The sequence below is a fragment of the Phaenicophaeus curvirostris genome, chromosome 3, assembly GCF_032191515.1.
Source record: "Phaenicophaeus curvirostris isolate KB17595 chromosome 3, BPBGC_Pcur_1.0, whole genome shotgun sequence".
NCBI classification, from domain to species: Eukaryota; Metazoa; Chordata; class Aves; order Cuculiformes; family Cuculidae; genus Phaenicophaeus; species Phaenicophaeus curvirostris.
The window spans coordinates 16,585,398-16,609,858 of NC_091394.1; the positions used below are offsets into that span (position 1 = coordinate 16,585,398).

At 37.7% G+C, this 24,461-nt stretch overlaps 1 protein-coding gene across 1 annotated transcript in view; it reads right to left on the reverse strand.

The window, feature by feature from the left end:
- Positions 1-2,816: 2,816 nt before the first annotated feature.
- ABCA13 (ATP binding cassette subfamily A member 13) overlaps positions 2,817-24,461 on the reverse strand; it is a 189,767-nt gene continuing 168,122 nt past the window's right edge. Inside the window, exons 53-57 of the mRNA XM_069853450.1 lie at positions 23,467-23,570; positions 20,773-20,865; positions 5,942-6,047; positions 5,042-5,179; positions 2,817-4,486 (exon numbers count right to left, since the gene is read on the reverse strand). Of these exons, the coding sequence (XP_069709551.1) occupies positions 4,394-4,486; positions 5,042-5,179; positions 5,942-6,047; positions 20,773-20,865; positions 23,467-23,570 (534 nt within the window). The 3' untranslated portion in view covers positions 2,817-4,393. The remainder of the gene's footprint in view (positions 4,487-5,041; positions 5,180-5,941; positions 6,048-20,772; positions 20,866-23,466; positions 23,571-24,461) is intronic.

The following is a 24,461-nucleotide window of genomic DNA, read 5'->3' on the forward strand; positions in this document are numbered from 1 at the left end:
TTTCCTGCTAGGTATCTTAGAGTCAGCTAAATCCCAAGACAATTCTTTAAATTGTCATGGCATGCACTAGCAGCCTAAAAACCAGCAAAATTATGCATGTGTGTGTTCTATAGCTGGAATAAATTAGCTGTTCATGGAAATCTCTCCTATTAACTTAATCATTTGCTTATGTAGCTTATATTTCCTTTTTCTCCATTTGTGTTGTGAGAAATGAGATAGGAAGCTCAGTGATCTGATCTGCTTAAGCTAAAGACACACACAAACTTCTGCAGTGCAGACGTCTCTGATTATGGATTTTACAGAGCCAGTGTGAAAGAAACTAGAATTTTCCCCATGTATTTCCATGTAGGAATAGGCATGAGGGGACTGCTGGAACAGTATTCACTGTGATGACACAAAAATTTAATGAAGAAAAATACTTTGATTTCTTTCAGTGATCCATTTCATTAATCAGCATGGATAATTCATCTGTTAAAAAATTCAGCATCACCTTGCCTGTTGATAGTAGCAGGCTGTTGCTTTCTGTGCAAGAATAAGATAACTGTGATTCCTTCTTTGTCCCTGCTGCCCACCTGCATTGTACTTACAGCATTAATTTTATTTGTAATGTATCTATCACACAACTTAGAAAACATTTTCTTTTTAAGTTTCTGTAGGTCTTAGGAAAGCTGTCTGACCTAGTCACCTCTCAGTCACTTAAAGAAAGATCTTTGCACTGCTAGTTTTGATCTCCCTGTTCTTCAGAAAGAAAAATTGAAAGTGCTGACATAAAAAGATTAAATCATATTAAACTGCATCAAAGAAAATGTTGGCTTTACTACTGGTAAGGAAAAGACCAGGAAAAAAAAATTCTATCTAAATTAGGTTTAGACTGATCAAGGAGAGGAGCAGTTCCAGCAAGACTTGGATTAAATTCCCTAATTTACAAGATTTCAGACCCCAGCAATTCAAATTTCACAAGGAAAAACAAGCTCAAAAGACATCCAATTTCTCTGCTAGAAATTTCATTACATATCATCTTATTCCTGGGGGAAATCTAATGATTTTGGTCATGATCAAACCAGAAAAGTGCGTTCTTTCTTTTCAGAAATTTAATATCTAGCAGGATTCAAAATGACAATTCATGAGTTTTGCAATACTGTCCATTACTACTACCACCCGTCCCCATCCACTGAATTAATTGTATTTTGATCGAAAGTTCAGAACTACAGTTTCTTTTTTCTTGCCTCATTCTATAATTGTAATAAAATTAAATTAGGGCCTGAAACAACCTGCTTTGTGGTTGGCAGAATCCCTTACTTGACTCAGGTGGTGCAATAGTCATTTAAAAGTATGAAATTCATCTCCTCAATTTCAACGTTGATCATTTCAGATATTCAGTTGATTTTCTAACTTTGAACTTAATTTTAGCTTGCCATTCAGGGCAAAGGGTACACTTTCATAGCCAGAGAAATTTCCAGTTGAATTAGCATGAAGCTTTCCTAACAAAAGTGTCATGAGAGAAGTTATTGTTCAAAATCCTCAGCTATCTGGTTCTAAATCCAGAGGTGTTAGAGATATTTCTGTGTGACTTTTTAATTCAAGGATTCCTTCATCATTCATGTATAAATGACCTTTTCTGTCCAGGACCTAGTTCAGGAATTTATGTTTAAAAAAAAAATTAAGAAACCTGAAAAATCTTCAAAATACTTTTCTGGAAAATTACTTACTTCAGGAATGGAGAGGGAAAGTTACATGGTTCAGTCAAGGAGAGGCAAAGTGTCCTCTGAGACAGAATCCAATATGCTGGAACTCAATTAGATTTTGACCTTCTTCAGCCATAAAGGATTGGTTGACAGACATTGTTTTCTACTTGCCTGAATTAAATTGGGTCTCCTGAGATGCATATGAAGCAATTTAAAAAGGAGAAAAACACTGTTAACTGAATTTATTCAACGATCAATCTGAAGTAAACCTTATTTACTGTATTAATCTATTAAACTAATATAATCTTTCACATTTTAATCAGAAAAAAATGACATTTAATTAGTGTTGCACAGCCAAACCTTGAAAAAGCTCCCCTATCTAGGCATTCAGCTAGGCTACCATTTTTCAGCCTCACCACAGTGAGTCTTGTACACTTTTATGCTTCCCTTGGTCTAAGTACGCTGCAGGACAGTTTTATTGATTCAATTCTTGACACATTTTCCAAGCAGGAATATTCACTCTTGTCACCATTTCATACAAATGCACCTTTTGGCTCAGCTGCCTTACACCACAAGAACTGGCACCATCTCCTTTCCCAAATCCATTCTCCGAGTTTCCTTGTGTACATTTCTTTTTCTTTTTTTTAGCACTTGTAATGGCTAAAGAGATATCAGTTTATTAAAACAAACAAAAAAAACCCACCCAAAAATACAAAGAAACCAAATCAATTATAATTTACAGATCTAGAAATGCCAACAGGAAAAAAAAATCCCTTTCTATTTTATTCCTCTGAGCAAGAGCACCAGAAATGTTCTCCTGTGGAGTGGTTTCAGACTATGACTCAAAGATGCTTGCCTGCACCTTGTACATTCAGTTTCTTCCACCCTAATATCCCAAAACTGAGTAGGACACTTATGATAGCATACCCCTCTTTGTGCCCAAATTTCCTGCATCTGCCTTCATTTTCTTTCACCTCCACTACTTTCCACACTCAGTTTTGTAATATTGACCTTTTTTTTATTCTGATTGATGATCTTAGAAACTTTCCAATCCCAGCCTCCTGCGGAAGTTAAAGATAACTGATTTTATCTCCAAACACCTATCCAATTGTGCCATGATATTTCTACCAGTATAGCGACTGTTGGGATTTAATGGCTCCTCAGTGCTCTGGATCTCGAGGAGCAGGGCAGAGTTCTGGTATTATGCAGACGACTGTATATAAAAGGCCATTCTAATGATAAAACAGTTTCATTAACTCACTCATTCTGATCCATACGTACATGTATAAGAAATCTATAAATCTTCACTTTTTATTATTTTTTCCAGAATTTATTTTCACACTTATAGAAACAGGTAAACTGAATTTTGATTTTAAAAAATGAATAGTGAGTAAAAGCACACCAACAAATCAAGCCTCAGTATTTTGAGTCAGCTAAAACAGAAATATATGTTTTTTTAATATTTCATCACCATACAAGGAGGGAATTAGAGCAGTAGCACTTCAAAATTGTCCATATAAAATCAAATTCTTTCATCTCAAAGTACACTTCACCCTCCTCTGCCCACCCCAGAATTATATTGCAGCAATTCACTTTTAAATCATTGGTTCCAGATTCTCAACTATCAGACAATATATATATAAAATTGGCATCAGCTACTTCTCACAGGAGCCCCAAACACTTGTTTTGGAAGAGGCAGTGGTTCACTGGAAAACTTTTTTGGAATATTTTTCTCTCACCAAAATGCACAGAGATTTTTCAGTTCAAGTCTTTTATGCACATATGTACTGAAAGCTGTGGCATGGCCTCATCTGAAGTATCTAGCATCATAATGTAAGTTTATTGAAAAGTTTATTAATCAATGTCTGAATGATTATCTTATTATCTACTAACATGACCATTAAACAGCATTATGAGAGTTTTTGTTTTGAAAAAAAAAGAAACAAAAAGTTAAGAAAAAGGAAATAATCATTAAAAAAATAGTTGAGAATTTCTCCCGCAGTCACCTGTAGGCATGAGGGAAAACTCATTGTCAAATGTCATTTATAAAACCTTATTAAATTTACTTAAGGTAACTGGGAGACAGACTAGTACACCAATAACTTTTTTAACATAAAACCTTATGGAATATAGTGCATCCTTTATAGAATAAAAAAGGTAATTTAGTTTGTCACAAGACAGAAATGAATTAATATGGAAGTTCAAAGGCTCTCAATTTGTGCTATTAAATACAAATATTGAGTCATAACCTAGCTATTGGTGCCATTGAATGGATTTCTCTTGCCTTGTCATGTAAAAATTAGATATGAAGTGCACATGCACAAGATTACTGTAGTCAAATAAATGTAGAGCCACAACAAAAAAAAAATCTACTATACATTGTGGCATTTCAGATCAGCCTTTTTTTAGATTTTTCTTTTCCTTTTACAGAAAAATGCATTATTAGGCCACTTATATTCTAAAACACCAGTTATTTAAAAAGTACTACTTTCTAGCAGATTTTTTGTCTGCATGTAACCATGTTCTTCTTGTACTGAGAACTGGTGTAATTTTTGCTGGCCTACAAATGCAAATTCACCTCTGCTTCTACTATTTTTTCTCATACACAAATTCTTAACAGCTGAAATCTTGCTGGACCTAAAATGCACACATAAATATATACGTAAACATAAACATATATGCTGCTGAAGCTGTATCCTGCTCTGAGCCTAGACTGGCAGGTGATCATGACCTCCAAGAACAGGAGATTCTTGTGAAGAATTCAAGACTCCTTGCTGTTGTGTAGCAAAATTAATGAATACCTGTAAGTTATGAAAAAAAAAAAAAAGTAAGACTTTCAAAATAACAGTAGTTGAACAGAAACTCTGGAGACATAGCTCATGGTGAGTTTTAGTTGCTTTCCTAAGCTTTTGTGTCACAAGAATTATAGCTTATGTTGAGGGAACACACCTAGAGGTATGTTTCGTAAACTCTAGAAATAACGCCTCTTCACACCTCCAGGTAACGCAGACTGTGGTGGTGACAGTTCACAGTCCCAACTTCTCATCTCACATGTCTAGATGCATCCAAGCACTGATGATGATTGCACACGATACAAATACATGACTTTCTGCTATGTTTTCACTGCACACGTCTCCACTGTAAAAGCAGTAGGGTTCATGATATTACTGTGTAGAGTCTGATATGGTCTGGAACTCCTGGTTTATTGCATACACCTAGGTAATCCAGCAAATGTAGTAGGATTCTATAACATCAATAATTACAATACATAGCATGTTTCAACCACAACAACAACAAAGGAAAAGAAGGGAAAAAAATAAGAAAGAAAAAGAAACAAAAGTAAAAGAAAAAATTACCTGCTCTAATGTGGTTTGGCTAATGGAGTAGTGTTTGATTTGAAGAAAAGTTTTGTGATTCTCTAAGACTCTGAAGAGCTCTGCTAAGCATCCCTGGCTTTGTGGTACATGGAACTCAAGCAGGTTAAGATGCTGTCCCTTAAAATGAGCAAAAATGATAAAACCAGATAAAAGTGAATGCACATTACGATGAAGTTGCACTTGCTTATAAACCAGTCTAACTTCAATAGGCTGTCATCTAAGATTAACGTGGAAAATATGAGCTTTTAAAATAAGAGTGTATTGTGGCTGCATTGGTGGCACAAAGAAATGTTCATACTCAGAGTACACACTTGGTGCATGTTCTGACATGACATTTTTTTAAAAAATATATACATATTCAGGACAATTTTATGCTAAAGCTTCTTAATCCAACAGATGAGAGCTGTTAAAATGCAGTCTGGGAGAATACTTATACATACATATAAACATACACAAAAAGGTCCATATCTGAGGTAATTATAGCTTTACATGATTCTTTACCTAAACACAAATGAAGCAAAAAAAAAATATATGCAAAATTAAAATTAAAGATAAGTTTTTCTTGGAATGTAATTTGTATACTGAGGCTTATCTCTGGACTTTATCAGGAAGCAACCAAACTAATTACTCTCATTGACTACAGTGCACTCCTATTTCAGGTGAACATAACGGTGAATTTACCTTCATTAAAAATAAAAGCAAAAGAAATATTTCATTCAAAGTCCCTGTTTATTTTACAATTACACATTGCCTAAATGACTGTTTGGAGTTGGCTTAATCAATATCACAAATCATATTTTTAAGTACTTTTTAACAAAAAAAATAGAAGGTATCTTAATCCTGCCATATAACAAATACTATGAGGAGATTTTGCTGTACCTTAAACTTTGTTCCAGGAAAATGCAGTAGTAGACAGTCCAAAATCATTCTTCCATAGTGTATTTCTTTACTAAGCCAAACCTTGACAGAATATCCATCTCCAAACCTGAGAATGATACACAGAAACATAAATCCATTTGTCTACAACATGAGGACAGGAAGAACACTTGCTTCAATTGATTTCTTTATAATTATGTCAAATAGCATAATGTATGCCTACTATGCTATCTATCACTTTGATTTTAGTAGTATGTTATTGAAAAATAAGATTGTAATGAGAAAGTTGTTAAATTAATGAGAACAAAGAGAAACAAAAAAATGTGTTATGCATACATTTTAATTGCTACAGGATGTTTCACTATCCAATGTGCCTGAACTTCTGTTAACTAAACTACACTTGAATTGCTATATTGCTTTGAAAGGTTGGCAAAAAGCTATGAAGATAACCAATCACAAACACAGAAGGAAAACCATCCTTTACATTTTCTAATGAGAAAAATGGGTATGTAGTACTATTTCTCAATTTTTTTTAACAAAGTTGCACATTCACATGCATATTTGAGCGGCGCGAGTGCAACTATATGCAAAAGAAAGTATAGGGGTATTCAGGGAGATGGCAAAGTTAATGAATTTTTTAAGCTCTGTCTCAAAATAAGTCAGGAAATGAACCTAACTTTCTCAACATCCATGTCATAAAAGCTAAGTATAAGAAATCTAACCAAAAAATTATTTTTTTAATCAGATTTACTCACTGCTAATATTCAGTTGGGGAAGTTATATTCAGCCTATAAACACTGAAATGGCAATCATATTCTTATGCACATTGCCTAAGCCATTGAAATTATGCTGCACTTGTTCCCAGAACAAGTTGCAAGACAGAACTCAGCAGAAAAATGGGGTGATGTGGAGATGCTGCTACTTCCCTTCCCTCCCCTCCCAGCCCTGCTTTGCAGCTACACATCCCCCCTTTGGATTCACTTTGGTTAATTGCCAGGGGCATAAAGGAGCAGCAGAAGCTAAGCCAGAAGAGCTTCCTCCTGGCACTGTTGCTCCCTGTTGCAGGGAGCAGTGGAAAGGCAGAGGAGGCAAAGGGATATGGAGCTCAGACTGCACAGCCAACATCCCCCCGGAAACCTGTCACTGCCTCCATCTTCCCAATGACCACCAATCCTACATCCTTCACTCCAGCATTATTCCCTTTTCTTCATTCTCAAGCTCCATGACTAATCATCACTAAATCCTTTACTCCAGTTCTCCAGGTTCTAGTGACTATACTCTGTACTAGTGCCTCATTTTTTGGGTACATGAGATTTAGGGTTGCAGCTGGGTCAAATGGATCTGACAGGTGTGAAGCCCTTTATCATGTGATTGAAACAGAAGTATATATCACAGCACGATCTATAATGCTGCCCTTTTCCAATACAGAAAAAATATATATGGAATACCAATAAAATGTAATACAAAATTCCAAAGGACTATTCTGAGGCATATGTCCAGTTTAACCACTGTCCAAGCAACTCCCAACAAAATACTTCACATGAAGCACTGCATGTTCTTCATCTATAATATGTGTATAGCAATGCAAGGGCTTTAACTTTTATTTTGTGTTGGACCAGAAACTGTTGGTGTAAATCAATAAAGTTGTCACTGATTTTAGATCAGGGCAAGTTTCCGCAATGAAACATTGTAGATTACAGATTTTATTCTATTAAGAATTTCACATGAATTCAAAATATAATTTCCAAGGATCTTCTCAGACAAGAAGCCTATTGCTTTGTGGAGAATAAAAACCTAGTTGCTACACTTCAGGTATTACAGTGGCAGCTTCTGCATAAAAAGTTGCATTGTACGAAAAGTCTCATTACAAATAAATTACTAACAGGGATTTTTGGTCTTTGGTTGGGTTTTTGGTTTCTTTTTTATTGCTGTTAAATGCAACCACTGTACTGCTTGAAACAAAGCAAGAAACATTCCTGATGTCCTGTTTCTTGGTTCCTGAAGTACTTTGTAAGAGTTAAATCCTATTTTGTTCAAGCTGCAGGGTGTCAAATATTCACTGGACAGTGTAACCTGGCAGATTAACACTGCTGTTACACCAAAGAGATGCAGAATAAGGTGGAACCCAAAGAAGTGGCTGGCTGATTTGCTTTGCAACGATTTTCTAACATACAATAGGTCTCTAATTAAATGTTTTAAATGTATAGCATCATCCTTGAAAAAATATGTGACAATAAAATAAGATTTTACAAAGACGGATACAGTTAAGGAGTTAAATTTAGTTGACTGCCAACTTGAGGCAACCTTTTACAAGAGATCATCGATTCTGATCAGTTTTCTGGCATCTCTACAGAGCCACTATTGAATTACAGTTTAAAAAATGCTGCTTTATGGAGATGTTCAACAGCCTCATAAAACGAAATTGTATGCAATGAAGTTTCCAAAGAAAATGAATCAAAATTCTGATTAGCAAAGACAGAGACAGAGAAGTCTGTACAACTTTGGTTTAATTCTAAATTGTGAATGGCATAAACACCAGCATGGTACAAATAAAAACCTTTATAAGGTTTTTTTCCTTTTGGCTAGTCAAATTACGATGCTTCCATACCTTGATGTTATAATTCATTTTAGTACAAAAGTTCCCCTGACAGAGTAAGTGGATCAGCAATAATCACGTCCCCTTGCTATAATCAGCAAGCTGCTTTCAGTAGCAAACTGAGGCAATGGAAATTAAGTTGACCATCTCTTTCACTGTTTTCCTCTTTGATTCAGACAATATAATTAATTCAGAAACCCAAAGTGGAATTAAAGAGAAAAGCACAATCTGGTTTGATTAGCACTGTTAGGATCAAACCTTTAGCACCTGATAGTTCAAGACCTAAGGAGGGAGACATTATCATTAAAATGGCATAAGTTGAGCCAGCACACCTGTTCAGCAGCCATCTGCTACAAAAGAGTCAGCATTGCTTCAAAGCTATTCAACAAAGATATTTTCCACCACTAATTTCTACCACAGTACTTAAGAACACTGCATTTTCATTTGTGTGTACACACACACAAACACATATTCTGGCAAAAAAATATTTTTTTTTCTCTCTATCCTCCTTCTTCTCCCTAAGTTAAACTCATTCACGCTTGACTTTCACCTCATTAGCAGTTCTGGGACTACTACTTATTAACAGCTTTACCTACTAAAATGTCACCATGAGACTGAAACTAAAGCATAAATTCCCAGACTGATTGTAAACTAATTAACTTGAGTTTTAACAACAGCATCAGCTGCAGATGGATGAGCTCAGCAAGGACTACAAAACCTATCCAAGAACTCCACACCTTTAATTACACAGGTCCACAAGCTAGCTGAGCACCTCAAATAACAAGGGAACAAAAGGAACAAAAAATGGCAGTAACACATGGGACAATTTCCACACTGGGTGTTACTAAATAGTCTAAAAATTTTCAGCACTGAAGAAAGTTGATGAGATGGTAGAAAGGTTCACAATTGTGACTGGCCCAAAGAATATAACTAATGGATGATTCTTCACCCTCCTATGTTTTTCATGCAAGGACAGCTGGCATCAAATTAAATCATAGGGAAGGCAATGTAAATCAGTAAAAGGAAGTAATTTTACCTACACTGCGTGGACAAACTGTACAACTCATTGACACAGAATGTGGTGGATGCCACAAGTTGACATGAGTTGAATAAGAAAATGTAGAAACTCATGGCAGGGAGAGGATATCCACTAAGACCACCTCAGGCTTAGGAAGCCTCTAAGCAACAAATAGATGAAGAAGGTTGGTTAAGTAATGCGTAAAAGTAAGTTCATGTGCTTATCGTGCTCCTGTACTTTTCCCTCCTGAGTCCTATCAGAGGGAAGATGCCATGCTAGACAGGTCTTTGATGTGACCTCATGGCTGTTTCAGTATAAATATTCCAAAGAGGAGGTTGGTCTGGCCTAAGCACACGAACGGTTCCTCATTTCTCAGAAGGGTTTTGCAGCCTGTGCTACAGTCCACTGCCACACTGCCAGCAGTGTGGAGAGAGATAACATAAATCTACTTCAGATATGTGTCTGTACAAGCTGCTGTCTCACACATGTAGCCAGATCTGCACTGATGAGGAAGCTGCCTGGCTGTTTTTCTGGTGCTCTTTCTAGCCTTGCAGTGGGAATGGAAGTGCATTTAGTTGCCCAAAGGCTAACAGTTCTCAAATACCAAGTAGAGGAGTTGCCATCTGGGGCAGGTCAAATAATACAAACTTCTCAACTTTTCCTTCTGCCCATTCTTTAGTGGTCCTCGTTCAGCAATTTGAATGGGAACAAGAAGAGAACCCTAAGTAATTTTGCAGCCTAAGTTTGCAGATGACACTAAGCTGGGTGGAAGTGTCAATCTTCTGGAGGGTCGGGAAGCTCTTCAAAGGGATCTGAACAGGCTGGACCGCTGGGCTGAGACTAATGGTATGAGTTTTAACAAAGCTAAATGCTGAGTCCTGCACTTGGGGCACAACAACCCTATGCAGTGCTACAGACTAGGGGAAGAGTGGCTAAAAAGTTGCCTGGAGGAGAGGGACCTGGGGGTGTTGGTTGACAGTCGACTGAACATGAGCCAGCAGTGTGCCCAGGTGGCCAAGGCGGCCAATGGCATCTTGGCTTGTATCAGAAACGGCGTGACCAGCAGGTCCAGGGAGGTTATTCTCCCTCTGTACTTGGCACTGGTGAAAGAAACAACGTTTCTTACCAGCAGACATCTACAGGCTTAAAAAAAAATAAATCTATATTTTCATTTAAAACCCTGAGGAATTTGCTTGTGTGTAAATAAAGAAAATCAAACTAGAAACCACTGTTTTAACTTACAGCAGGGTCTAGAACAATGAGTTCATCGAATCACACTCTTCCAAAAGCCCATTTACTATCTCTTCTTTCCCCCAGACAAAACTGCTTAACGTAATCTCAGGAAGTTGAGAACATGGCCCTATTTTATAAACCTTGATGAATAAGTAAAGCAACTAGTAATCCATATGCTTTTTTACACTAATTGAAGACTATGTTTCCTGAAGAATTTTGTGCTATATATATATATACACACGCACATACACACATCAAAAAATTACAGCTTCCATAAAGTTTACTGCTGGAAGTATAATGCACATACTTTATGTATGCTCTAGTTTGCTTGATCAAAAGATTACTTCAAAATGACATTATTGGATAACAAAATAAAAAAATAATAATAAAGAGAACATTGGCACTTAATGTCTGCAAGGAACTGCATCTTTTAGAATATATGCCATGAATCAAAGAGGGGGAATAATTTGTTACTGTGCTATTTGCTCTTCTGCTTTGGTTTACATTCATTTGCTGACAGATATGGTTCTATTTTCCATAAGTGAATAGGCTTCATCTAGACAAGCTAACTTAGACATTCCAGTATGACTGCTGAAGCACAGAATGCAGATTCAGGTCATTCACCTTACAGTGTAGACACAAATACAATTTACTAAGAGAACAAAACTTAAACAGCATTGAAAACAATACACTTTGCAAAGAATTGTGGGGAAAAAAAAACCCAAATTGAAATAAAATTATTAAAACAGTTAAATCACATTTTAAGATAGTTTAAAATCACACAGTAAATTTAATATTTCACCTATTAAGGGGTAAGTAAAGGTTATTAAATTGGAAACAGTTGCTTTGGGGTTTTTTGAAAAATGTTAAAATCAAATGCAAATATAGTATCACTTGCAAAATGTGAATTCCTTCTGTAGTTATTCAGAACAACCTCTGTGTTGCTTAGCAGGTAGACCTGATTAGATGAAAACAAAGACATATAAGAAAGAAATGATAAAATCACCTTCTACATGCTATTCATAGATTTAGTTTCATCATTTTTTAAAGTATTACAGGTTTTCCGGGGCAACAATGGAAACATTAAAACAGTTATTAAAACGAGTAACACTTGTTCTAGTACATTGTAAACACACTATTTGTTCACACACACTCCAGGCTTACATATCGAGCCATCTGAAGTTAATTTCTGTATTCAATAATATCATTGCCATAATAGTGGCGGCTTTATATTATGAGCAATGAAGGGTAAAACTTTGCCATACTCTCTGAACATAGACATTTAAGTGCTTAGGCATGATTTCCAAATATATTGAATAACCCTCAAAAAATCCTGTTGATTGTTTATACATGTGCACATACAAGATCTGTCTGATTATGAGCTTGTATGCATGCACATACAGGCAAGTATTAGAGATCTGTTACACTTGTATTATTTATATATTACGTCCCCAGAGAAAGAGTAACAGCGGCATTGTATTTCTGTCTAAGGCTGATGACGCAGCCTACAAGGAACCACAATTGTTTTCTCAAAGTACCCACTGGGTCTCAATAATGAAAAAAACCAGGAGGTAGTAACATTGTCATTGTTTTGCCATCACTATTTTCTGGTGTTCTTTGTTTTAAAATGAGTATTAAAAAAATAATCAGGATATTACACACTAAAATGTCTGTGAAAAGGAGCTTATCAGCCCTTCAAGGTAAAATTCTCAAGTTAAAAACTGCCAGAATTGAGACCAGATGTGAAATTAAAATTTAAAGCACTAGTATATTTGCATCGTGTAATGAGCTTAAAATATACCATCACACAACATCTCTTCATGAAATCCCTGTTACAAATGCCTTACAACACATACTGGAGGTACCTGCTCAGATAAGCAGCCTTCTTTACTGCATCATCTAAAAACGTTGCAAATAAGACAGCAGATTGATGAGAAAAAGAAAGTTCTTCACGGTGCAGGTTCTAGGCTCCCACCCCAGTACACCCGTGTGATCTGTGGTAACTTGCCCAGACCACATTTCCCTGTCTCATTAAGGGCCCACCTTGAGACCCAGGGCTCCAATTTGCAGAAAGGATTTGTAGCATTTTCAGAAACACCCACAGCAACAGCTGAAGTTAACAAGCCTTGTACTCTGAGTTTACTGTTAGACAAACAGAAAATATTTAGCCATAAACTGCTCAGATTGACTAGCCAACCCCTTTTAAATTTAGTATGATGCTTCAGTTACTCCTCTACAGAATGGGAATGATTGTTTCAAATCCAGTTTCCTAGAAATATTGTGGAAAACACAGATGTTGATTGTTATGAAGATTTGTTCCAATGGACGTTGAAAATACTAGATTTAGAAACAGGTTTGAAAAATGCCTAGTACAAACAGTACACAGAGCAGGTACTAGGGAAAAGAGGAGAATATGAAATCTTAATTAGCTGCTGCTCATTGAATGAACAGATACACAGGTATAATTCAGGATTCTGTGGAAGACATAGAAAAAATGACAAAAAAATACACTGAAATGCACCTACACAGTAGGGCAGAGTTAATGTTGCAGAAACTTTTATAAGAGTGCAAAGATATTGCTCATTTCTGAACTTGCAATCTGTGAGTTTTTAAACTTATAAAAACGTTTTTCTTCAAGTTTTCATCTGGGAATATAAACTAATAGCTAATAATAAATACACATCCTCTGCCTTAATACGTTTTTCACATACAAGAGGAATTTGTTTTCTAGTTAACAGGAATAAAAATTATATTCACTTCTATATTTTATGCCACAGAAGAAACTTACTGCTAGCATATCTGTTTGTATAACACTGTGTCCACTGAAGGCTGAAATCTTGATGAGATCTCTATACTTAATCCTTGCTCTTCCATTTAAGACATCTGCATGTGTCAATTTGAAAAGAACAATAAAATATTCTCATCAACCTTTAAAAAAAAGGTAAAGGGTCAATAGCTTGCCAACACATATTCTACTCTAGCTCTGCAATATCAAATGGATTATGGGGCCGGACGGGATTCACCCTAGGTTACTGAAGGAGCTGGTGGATGTGCTGGCCAAACCCCTTTCCATCATCTTCCAACAGTCCTGGAAGACTGGGGAAGTCCCACTGGACTGGAGGCTGGCTGATGTTGAGCCCATCTACAAAAAGGGCCGCAGGGAGGATCCAGGAAACTACAGGCCTGTCAGTCTGACCTCAGTGCCAGGGAAAGTCATGGAGCAGGTGATCTTGAGTGCTATCATGAAGCACATGCAAGAGAACTGGGTGATCAGGCCCAGTCAACATGGGTTCACAAAAGGCAGGTCTTGCCAGACTAACCTGATCGCCTTCTGTGACAAAGTGACTCGGCTGCTGGATGAGGGAAAGGCTGTGGATGTGGTCTTCCTGGACTTCAGCAAAGCCTTTGACACAGTTTCTCACAGCGTTCTGCTTGAGAAACTGTCAGCCTCTGGCCTGGACAGGCGCACACTCTCCTGGGTGGAAAACTGGTTGGCTGGCCGGGCCCAGAGAGTGGTGGGAAATGGTGTGAAATCCAGCTGGAGGCCAGTGACAAGTGGGGTTCCCCAGGGCTCAGTGCTGGGTCCAGCCCTGTTCAATGTCTTTATCAAGGACCTGGATGAAGGCATCGAGTGCACCCTTAGCAAGTTTGCGGACGACACTAAGCTGGGTGGAAGTGTCGATCTGCTGGAGGGTAGGGAGGCTCTGCAAAGGGATCTGAACAGGCTGGACCGCTGGGCAGAGTCCAATGGCGTGAGGATTAACAAGGCCAAGTGCCGGGTCCTGCACTTGGGGCACAACAACCCTGTGCAGTGCTACAGACTAGGAGAAGTCTGTCTAGAAAGCTGCCTGGAGGAGAGGGACCTGGGGGTGTTGGTTGACAGCCGACTGAACATGAGCCAGCAGTGTGCCCAGGTGGCCAAGAAGGCCAATGGCATCTTGGCTTGTATCAGAAACGGTGTGACCAGCAGGTCCAGGGAGGTTATCCTCCCTCTGTACTCGGCACTGGTGAGACCGCTCCTCGAATCCTGTGTTCAGTTCTGGGCCCCTCACCATAAGAAGGATGTTGAGGCTCTGGAGAGAGTCCAGAGAAGAGCAACAAAGCTGGTGAAGGGGCTGGAGAACAGGCCTTATGAGGAGCGGCTGAGAGAGCTGGGGTTGTTTAGCCTGGAGAAGAGGAGGCTGAGGGGAGACCTCATTGCTCTCTACAGCTACCTGAAAGGACGTTGTAGAGAGGAGGGTGCTGGCCTCTTCTCCCAAGTGACAGGGGACAGGACAAGAGGTAATGGCCTCAAGCTCCGCCAGGGGAGATTTAGGCTGGACATTAGGAAAAAATTCTTCACAGAAAGGGCCATTGGGCACTGGAACAGGCTGCCCAGGGAGGTGGTTGAGTCACCTTCCCTGGAGGTGTTTAAGGCACGGGTGGATGAGGTGCTGAGGGATATAGTTTAGTGTTTGATGGGAACGGTTGGACTCGATGATCCGGTGGGTCTCTTCCAACCTGGTTATTCTGTGATTCTGTGATTCTGTGATTTGTTGGGTAATTTAATCAGATGGCTTGCTGATACAATCTGAGCAAAGATTTGAAGTGGGTCAAGCACTTGAAAAATTGGCATAGGTTTTTCTGCTACGGGAAGCCTGTCCAGATGGCCCAGGAATGAAGGATAGTATTCAAAATGTTGTTCCCAGAGGACTGGCCAGCTGTATCTAACATGGAAATAGTTATGTGAATTTTTTAAAAAACATTAAGTATAATGGACAACACTGGAGAGAGCATTTAAATGTAATCCATTCACAATTTAGAGTAATTGGTTCAGTTGGCAGGAGCTGTCTGAAATTAGGTTTTGAGGAGCACAATTGCTAACATGTCTATTTCATACAAGCTACATCTAGAACTAAGATGCTAAATTTTTGGAAATTGCCCTTCAGTTTGTTCTTTTCAGCCAATATCTTTCTTAACATTATTCAGAAATTTGCCACCTACTCCAAAAGGCCTTTGTAAAGAAGTCAAACTCTTATTATTCTACTGAGAAACATTTTTGGGGTGTTTTAAATATGTTAAAACATAGATAAATATAGTCAGGACTCAACAGCTGGGAACAGAAACCCAGACACCTACATTTGTAGCAAGAAGACGCTTTCAGGTGAATATTTTGTAAAAGGCTTTCACAAGAGCTGGAAAAATGAATCAAGTCTCATACATTAGAAACAGCGTCACATTTTATATCCCTATGAAGATTTTATGCTTCACAGTAGCATCTTCCTGGAGCTCACCCATACCCTTCACAGAGAATTTTGTACCACCATCTGACAAAGCTGTATTCAGTCCAAGACTCTGGTCTTTCACACCTGCCAAGGGCTGAGAAGGTACTGAGTGACAAAGCTGAATCCTGAAAGCTTCCTACCACAACAAGAATGCAAATTTAACTGGGTCTCAGGGAAGACCCATTAAGCCTTTGTCATGCATTCATCAAGAAGGTGATCACAATCTAGACTTTACAGGCTGGAGTGGTACTAAAGGAAAAGCAAATAAAACAGTTGTGAGGATTTCCATAAAGACAGACAGAATCACCAGGAAGGAGAGAAGAAAAACAAATTTAGTGGATGTAGTTACATATAAAGAAGGAAACATTCTTGAGACAAGCTAATATACCAATATGTCATATCAAAATGTGCTCCTACTTTTATCTCTTACAATAATGATAAAGGACTCGTTCTATCATAAATAAGACATGTAAAAAAGTTTTCTTTGGTTTAAGTGTTCATCCATTGTTTAGATTTCCTTCTTTCTTCCAATCTTCAAAGATAGACTGGAACACTTGATTTTAAAATATTTGTTCAATGTGTTTTGCAGAAACAAATTGAAGACAGACTAAATGATATCAAGAGCTGCTTTTAAAAAAGAGCAAATAAAAAAAAGAACTGAAATAACTGTATGATCTAACAGAAAGAACATTATAATCTACAATTATTGTCCCCATTATTTTATTTTAGTACCATACTTGTCTGTTAAGATGCATACATATATTATGAACATAATTAATTCATAGAATGGTCTGAGTTGGAAGGGACATTAAAGAACATCCTGTTCCAACCCACGTGCCTTGGGCAGGACACCTTCTACTGGATCAGGTTGCTCATAGCCTCATCAAGCCTGGGCTTGAATACTTCCAGGGACAGGGCATCCATGACTTCTCTGGGCAACCTGTCCCACAGGTTCCCTCACAGGAAAAATTTCTTCCTAACAGCTACTCTAAATCTCCTCTTTCAGCTTTAAACTGTTCCCCCTCATTGGATCCCTGCACTTCCTGATAAAGGGCCCCTCTCCATCCTTCCTGGAGGCCTCCTCTAAATACTTAAAGGTTGCTAGAACGTTTCCCCAGAGCCTTCTTTTTTCCAGGCTGAACGTTCCCAACTTTCTCAGCCTGTCCCAGTTTAGGAGGTGCTCCAGCCCTCTGATCATCTTTGTGGCCCTCCTCTGGACTGGCTTTAGCAGATCCACGTCCTTCGTTTGCTGAACCCACCAGAACTGAATGCAGTACTCCAGGTGAGGTCTCACAAGCGTAGAATAGAGAGGGAGAATCACCTCCCTTGATCTGCTGGTTACACTGCTTCTGATGCAGCCTGGGATATGGTTGGCTTTCTGGGCTGCAAGAACACATTGCTAGCTCATATTCACATAAAAACACACACACCACACAAAAGCACCATCAAAACCCATTGTTATTGCACAAGTTTAAATTAGATTCAGCAAAATCAGTTTTGCTTATGCTTTTCTTCACTTACATTACTTCATGGAATAGTTTTTTTAAACAAAATGTAAGGTGGTGGGGTTTTTAGTATAAGATAGAGCCAGGGACAAACACACTAAATAATATTAATTGCAGGAAAATACTGAAAAACAGAATTGACTACTGACTACACCAGTGGAAAAGACTGTCAAGGAAAGTGTTGTTCTGTTGGTAGGTGTTTCTGGATAAAAGATTAAGGAATCCTTTCAGTCTATTACTTTAGAAGGAAAAACGTTTTGCTCTGTAGGGCAGTGAAAATGATAGGGTTGTTAAGTCATTGGGAGAGAAAGAAAATGTGAAAGAAGGAGTAACTCAATAGTTTTTCAAGTCTGAAGCTTTTCAGAATATTCGCATGTGGAATGGAAAGTGAGAAGATGAAAAGGTTAATATAATTTAAAGCTTAATTATTTCAGTGGGTTTTCTTTGCAGTAATAAGTGAAAGAATCCTGCTTCTCTTACACTTTCCCATCTCATGTAGATACAGAAGCCTGCCAGAAAGTGTACAGAAACACATCTGGAGATTGTCTTCAAATAAGTTTGGAACATGAATTACACAGAAGTACTGGGTTTCTTAACCCCCTAACAATTACTTTATTTATTAGGTGTGCAATAGCCTGGGGTTTATGATGAAGCATTTTGTTGACAGGTAAAGAAAACCACAGTCAGGAGTTCTGTCTGGAGGGAAATTTGGAAGCTAGAGTAAGCAGTAAAATAATAGGAGTATAGGGACAGACTTTGGCTTGTCCTCAGCTCTTATCAAAAGTTTTCCAAAGAAAGCATGAAAAGCACTTTTCTTGTATACTTAATATTAAAAAAAAAAAAAGGGGGAAAAAGAGAAAGTTTTGACAACTGAGGTTTTAAGACTGCTCTCTACAGCGGTTTTGTCCCCCAAAGCCAAGAAAATTAATTAGGCAGTCAGAGCAAATTCAGACAACTGCATGATTTTAACTAAATCTTCTGATAAAACTAGTGATTTTTTTTCCTAAAAAAGGTTCTAAAGTTTTAGGAAAAATTCCAATAGGTTGCTGAACAATACATGTGGAAAATCTTGGAAAGTAAATCAATCAATAAGCTAGCTAATAAAAGGATTTCAGTCCTGCCTTCAATGAAAAATCCCAGTGCAGCTTCAGTTACACTATTTCTACAGAACACCTCAGCAATATTGGTATCCAGAACACTTATTATCCCACATGAATGCCACTGACATGCATTAAGGAACTGCCATGACAATACAACCAACACAAACCTGCTGGTAGCAAGAGATATTCTTAACATAGAGGTGGTGTGCTTTTTTTTAAAGTTACAATAATTTTAAACAAAAAATTTCTGTGAATATGACTGCCAAACACTCTTATCACAAACTTGCTTCGGAGAATTTAAGAGGTGTTCATACAGCCTTGATTCTTGAATGGCTGATCTGATATCCTCAGAATTAATTTGAAGATACTTCCAGAGTAGAATATAGTTTATGGTTCTGTGTTTATTTGCTTATTGTGATCTGAAAGAGGTACATCTACAGCGCAGCAAACTGAAAAATAACTGTCCTATTTATATGAACATGGGGCATACTTATGAGTATGCTTATGACGCCACACTTTCTAAGAAGGTGAATGAAAAGGATCTGCTAAAGGAAACATATGGAGTGGCAAAAGAATGACAAAGTCACTGAAAAGACAAAGGTGAAGCTAAACTTTGTGGAATGCCTGATTTTGCCCTCTCAGGGTTAAGCTGGGAAGACAGAGAAACATGATCAGTCCAGATGATCTGAAATGTAAAATGGTGATACTCACATTCATCCTAGCAAATTTTATGCATTCAACTGAAGTGGCTAAATAATATCATTTGTCCTTATTAGGGGACATACGCATACAAAAAACCAGTTTTATCTGCCCAAGTCTGAGCTGTCCTTTACAGACATCTGTTTCTCTTACTGCAAAAGGAACAAAGGGTGCCTGCACTCCTGCTGAAGCACTCCAGCTAGTGGGACAACAGGTCACTCCATGCCATGAAATTTGGGAATAAGACACAGGATGGAAAGACAAACAGCCAGATACAAAAGAAGCAGAAACTACTGAAGAACGATTGAATTCATGCCTCCAGAAATCAAGGTAACTACTCTCTGAAAGGTATGCCAACATCAATAGAAAGCTATGATCATGCAGAACAACCTTAAAATGTAGATACAGACCTCAATTCTTTTCACTATCCAGTTAGCAAGGTCTCTAGCTGAAAGTTTGCCTTCGTGAAAAAAAACAACAAGACTTGGAGCAAGAAAGCTTATTAGAGTAAGCGTGGATCAGGCCCGTCATGCTAATGTAACTGCAAAACGAGGATCTACAGTTCTACCCAAAAGGAAGGACAGAAAACCAAATGTGCCCCAAGGGTCAAGAAATTATCCGAGACACAGATAACTTCTGCCCTGTAACCCTGGCCGACAGCAATTCCGAAACATTCCTGAAGAGCTTGTTTACATTGTTAAATGCATCTGCACTCAAAGAGTGCTAAATGATGAGCTGTTACAGAGCAGTGTAGCATTGCTGCTTGTAAATGAGCTGTTCCATTTTACACAGTTGACTGTCTGGGTGTCATAAAAATACTACTTATTGCTGAATGTTGTAGCTATAAGTTATGGCAACTTTCCCCTCAGCTCCTGATCCTATTTGCTTTCTGGTTTGAGCACATCCTGTAAATAAACATCCTCATTAACAGATATTAAATTAACTCACAAAGCAAAGAGAGGTTTGTGCACACCAGGAAAAAGATACAGAAACCATTACATAAATATCTGCAATTGCCAGTGAGTTTGGTAGGATGTAGAGATGGTGCAAAACACATTGTCTTGCTGGCTGCTGATCTGATAAAAGTACTTCTTCCTATTATAAGAAGTGTATATCGCCTCAACATGTTGAAATCTCACAATGCATTTCTCAGGCTGAGAGCAGAAGTGCTTCATTTTAGATACCAATTTGTCTCTTTCAATTGCCAGTGCAGACTACAAAGCATTTTAGCAATGCCATGTGACAATTTGACTTCCTAAGACATCCTAATGGGTTCTTTTTTAACTTCACTGATGGCAGGAAAAGAAAGATGTGCTTAGCAGTTCTAAGTATTTATGCCTTGGCATTATTAAAGTGTATAAGAGTACCAGCTCTTAAGATGATCGTGGCTGCAGAAGGTTTGGGTTTTACATGTAATACCTGTTTTTAATGTGCTGAGGAGAACCAAGACACTTGAAACTTCCATTGACCATAATAGCAAGCCGCGTGCAGAGGGCTTCACATTCTTCCATACTACAAATAAAGGGAGAAAAAAAAAATTTAAAAGAATAATGGTGAAAACAGAGACCATTATATATACCTAAATTTAGTTGAAGTGGAAGGAATCTGGACAGCTGCAAAAACGGGTACGTAAAACCTTTCACTTTAAAGGCAACAGTTCAAATTGCAACTCTAGTCAGTACATACCGGAAGTTATTACCACATAACAGCTAGGAGAGAGCCCTAAAATGGAATTTATGTTTCTAGTCCAGAAGTAATTGGACAGTTCTGCCCGCAATACAACTGGTTTTTTACCACATGCTACCTGATAGACAGTTTCACAAACGCCACTGAGTGTGAGAGTCATGAACTTGTTATTCCGTGTTGCATCTTCTTGCGGTCACTCTGAGTTAAAGGATACAGGGAGAAAAATGAAGTAACTGCTTGAAAAGTAGCCACCCTTAGTCAGATTGCAGGATAGAAGAAGATGCAAAATACTAAAATCCAAACAGAATTTAGAACATGGAAATATAGGCCTACTAGAAAAGCAGCATTCTGTTAGATCCAACTGCTTCAGATGAGAAATAATAATTTTGACTTGTAAAGCTTAGGGCAGATGGGCTGCCATTCTACGTATTGTACAGAACTGTGTAAGCAGTTCTTGTATAACATCCCTTCAGACATAGGATATCAGTCAGGACATATCCATCATCTCAAAGAGGAGTTAAATTTGTTTGGTGTTCCTGCAATTCACTGCATGCACTCCCCAATCCATCTGAAATAACTAAACAAGAGTTGTCTTGTGCATCTCAGACATGTGCCAGTCCAAATTAAAGTGCTTTTACTGAACAAACATGGCAATTAAGTACCTCCTTAGGAACTATTTCCTTAAAATATGACAGGATATGGTAGGAACTGCCAAACCACTATATTTGAGAGATGGGGAGAGGGCTTGCTAACATGTGTTCCTACAAAACAGCAAGTTAGCTGAGTCTCTTTGAGATCCAGTAACTCCTAATACTCCCCTTGGCATAACAGACCCCAGCTGTGGCAAAATAACATAAATTGGCCTGTATGGACAGTTATACAACTGTCATACATATGTCATACATACGTATGTATATGTTGTCATACAACATATATAACCTTCTCCCCCTGAAAACAGAAGTTAAGCATTGTCTCTGAAAATTAAGGTAATAGACCTGACAAGCTAATTTTTACACAGGAAACCATCTCTACACCTCATGCATTTATTTACTGAGATGCACGAAGATTCATTTCATAAGAAGAATTCCTTCACTTATACCAAGCAGCCTTTGAAAGAACCTCGAATAAATCTCCAACAGCATCCAGCAAATAGTATACATAGCATAAAATAACTGTTCCTTCCTCCACTGCAGCACAGCAATGTCTTAATAATTAGAAATGAAATGCCTACATTATCACTGCACTTTTATCTGCTTCAAGTCACTCATTTGTAGAGCTAAATGAGCAATCAGTAACAATTTGTTGGATATTTACAGCATATTAGTAATGAGACCATAGCACTCTTCTGTTTAGCTGGCATTTTAAAACCAACTGTTCTTAATCTAGGCTGAAAAGGCAAAGCACAGTTTACTGGAAATCACTCAGCTTAGTTCACAATGCATAACTTGCATTCCCTCAATGACTGAGATGGTAAGCGCTTGGGGATCAAATACAGACATGCGATTTTTAAGATTCAACTTCCATAAATAAAACCATAGAAACTTTTGAGAACCTTTTTCTATTAATAATGTAGCACACACACATTCAGGGACAACAAATATATTCAGAGAACATCAGGAAATATCTAGAAAACATTGAGGGATGTTCTGCTGTATTCTTATTGATTCATCTATGCTTCAGATCTCATTTGGCAAAAATATTACATTGCTGTTTTGATTAACGCGTTCTGTCCTTTCTGGGCATGTTTTCATGATCTCTCCCTCATTTAAGGCCATTTTATATATAATTATACATACTATACTATATTGCCTAAGGGAAAATTTAATTTATTCCATTTTACTAGAGATGTTATAAACCGGTATTGATGTTTCCTCCATTAAACTGATATACCAGTGACCATTACAGAGAACTGACAAGATATTTAATGCAGACAGACTCTTCTAAGAGGACAGGGTCACTCCTACCATTTCTAGCAGTCTATATAGAGAATAGCTGAGGTATCTGCCTTTATGATGCCATGTCATACTTTATTCACACATTGATTCAAAATAGAATCCTTAATAAAATCAGAAGAGGGTTTTTCACTCCCACCTCCCTTTGTAAGGATTTGTAAAGTATACATCTGCAAAAGGATAGCCTGGTGTTCCAAGCAAGAAGAGACACTACAACACAGAAAAAGAATTAATTGCACCGTTTTTTTCTGTGCCTGCAGCCCTTTTGAAACTCATTTTAATCTTTGAGAATTAAATACAGAAAATATTTAGGATTTACACAATTTCAGTTTTCACAAGCAGGAAAGAATTGCCATAATACACCAAGACATATTGTGCATTTCACATAAGGGTGAATATGCCTTCAGAATATGACGTTGACATTAAGTAGAGAGGAAGAATAGGAATATGCTCTCTGCTGGGAAAAGAGTTTTACCTGTGGGATGTCAGCACAGCTGCACAGCCATCCTGAACTTCCTTCAGGATGGTTTTCCAAAGGTAGCGTTTAGAACAAGGATCCATCCCAGAGCTGGGCTCATCCTACAGGAGAAATTAACTTGACAGCAGCATGGGAAAAGCAATTCACAGCTCCAGCCCACATGAAGAATTAACAAAACTCACAATAAAATAATACATTTTTCTCTTAAAAAGCTACATTTGCAGAAAGTCAGTTAAAAGACACCCTAATAAGGTTTTCATTTTAACACATTGTTTCAATTCTAAATTTATAGAAGGCATTTTTTGTTAAGGAAATTTAGATATATAATAATATGTTTATTTATTATATAATAATGTGTTAAATATAATTTATAAAGATACATATATATGTTTAATTATATACATACACACATATACACAAACGAGTGAAGGAAAGGTCTTGTAACTCCCAACTGCTTGCACTGTTATCCCCATAGCCAGATCTGAATAGTATTTTTGGATCCAATACCCTCCAGCAGTTACTCCCAGAGTCCCTTCAAAAGGAAGTCTCACCCATGGTGGAGAGAATCCATAGGATGAAATAACAACCCATTCAGTGCTACCCAATGCAAACTATTTGGAAAATCTACTTCCCATTCAGATGGCTTTCATGGAGAAAGAAGTGCAGCTACAAAAGCTACAATTCCCCTTCCTAGCTAATCCTACTCTCCTCACAAAATCAAATTTTCATTTCTTTTACTTGTAGAAGCAGAAAGAATGACATCTGATTGTGAAAAGCCAGTCTCTACACCTACGAAACTAGGGAGAAGGAAACTCTTCCAATTTCTTTTTATACTATGGATTTCATTGGGGGTGTCAGCACCTATTAGCATGGTATGTAACCTTGGCCAACATATTTGCAGCAAGAAATCCCAGCTGAATACTAGAAACAAAACTCTCAAGAAAAAAAGCAAACAAAACATCAAGTTCAATGCTGATTTTGGTGTTTAGCTA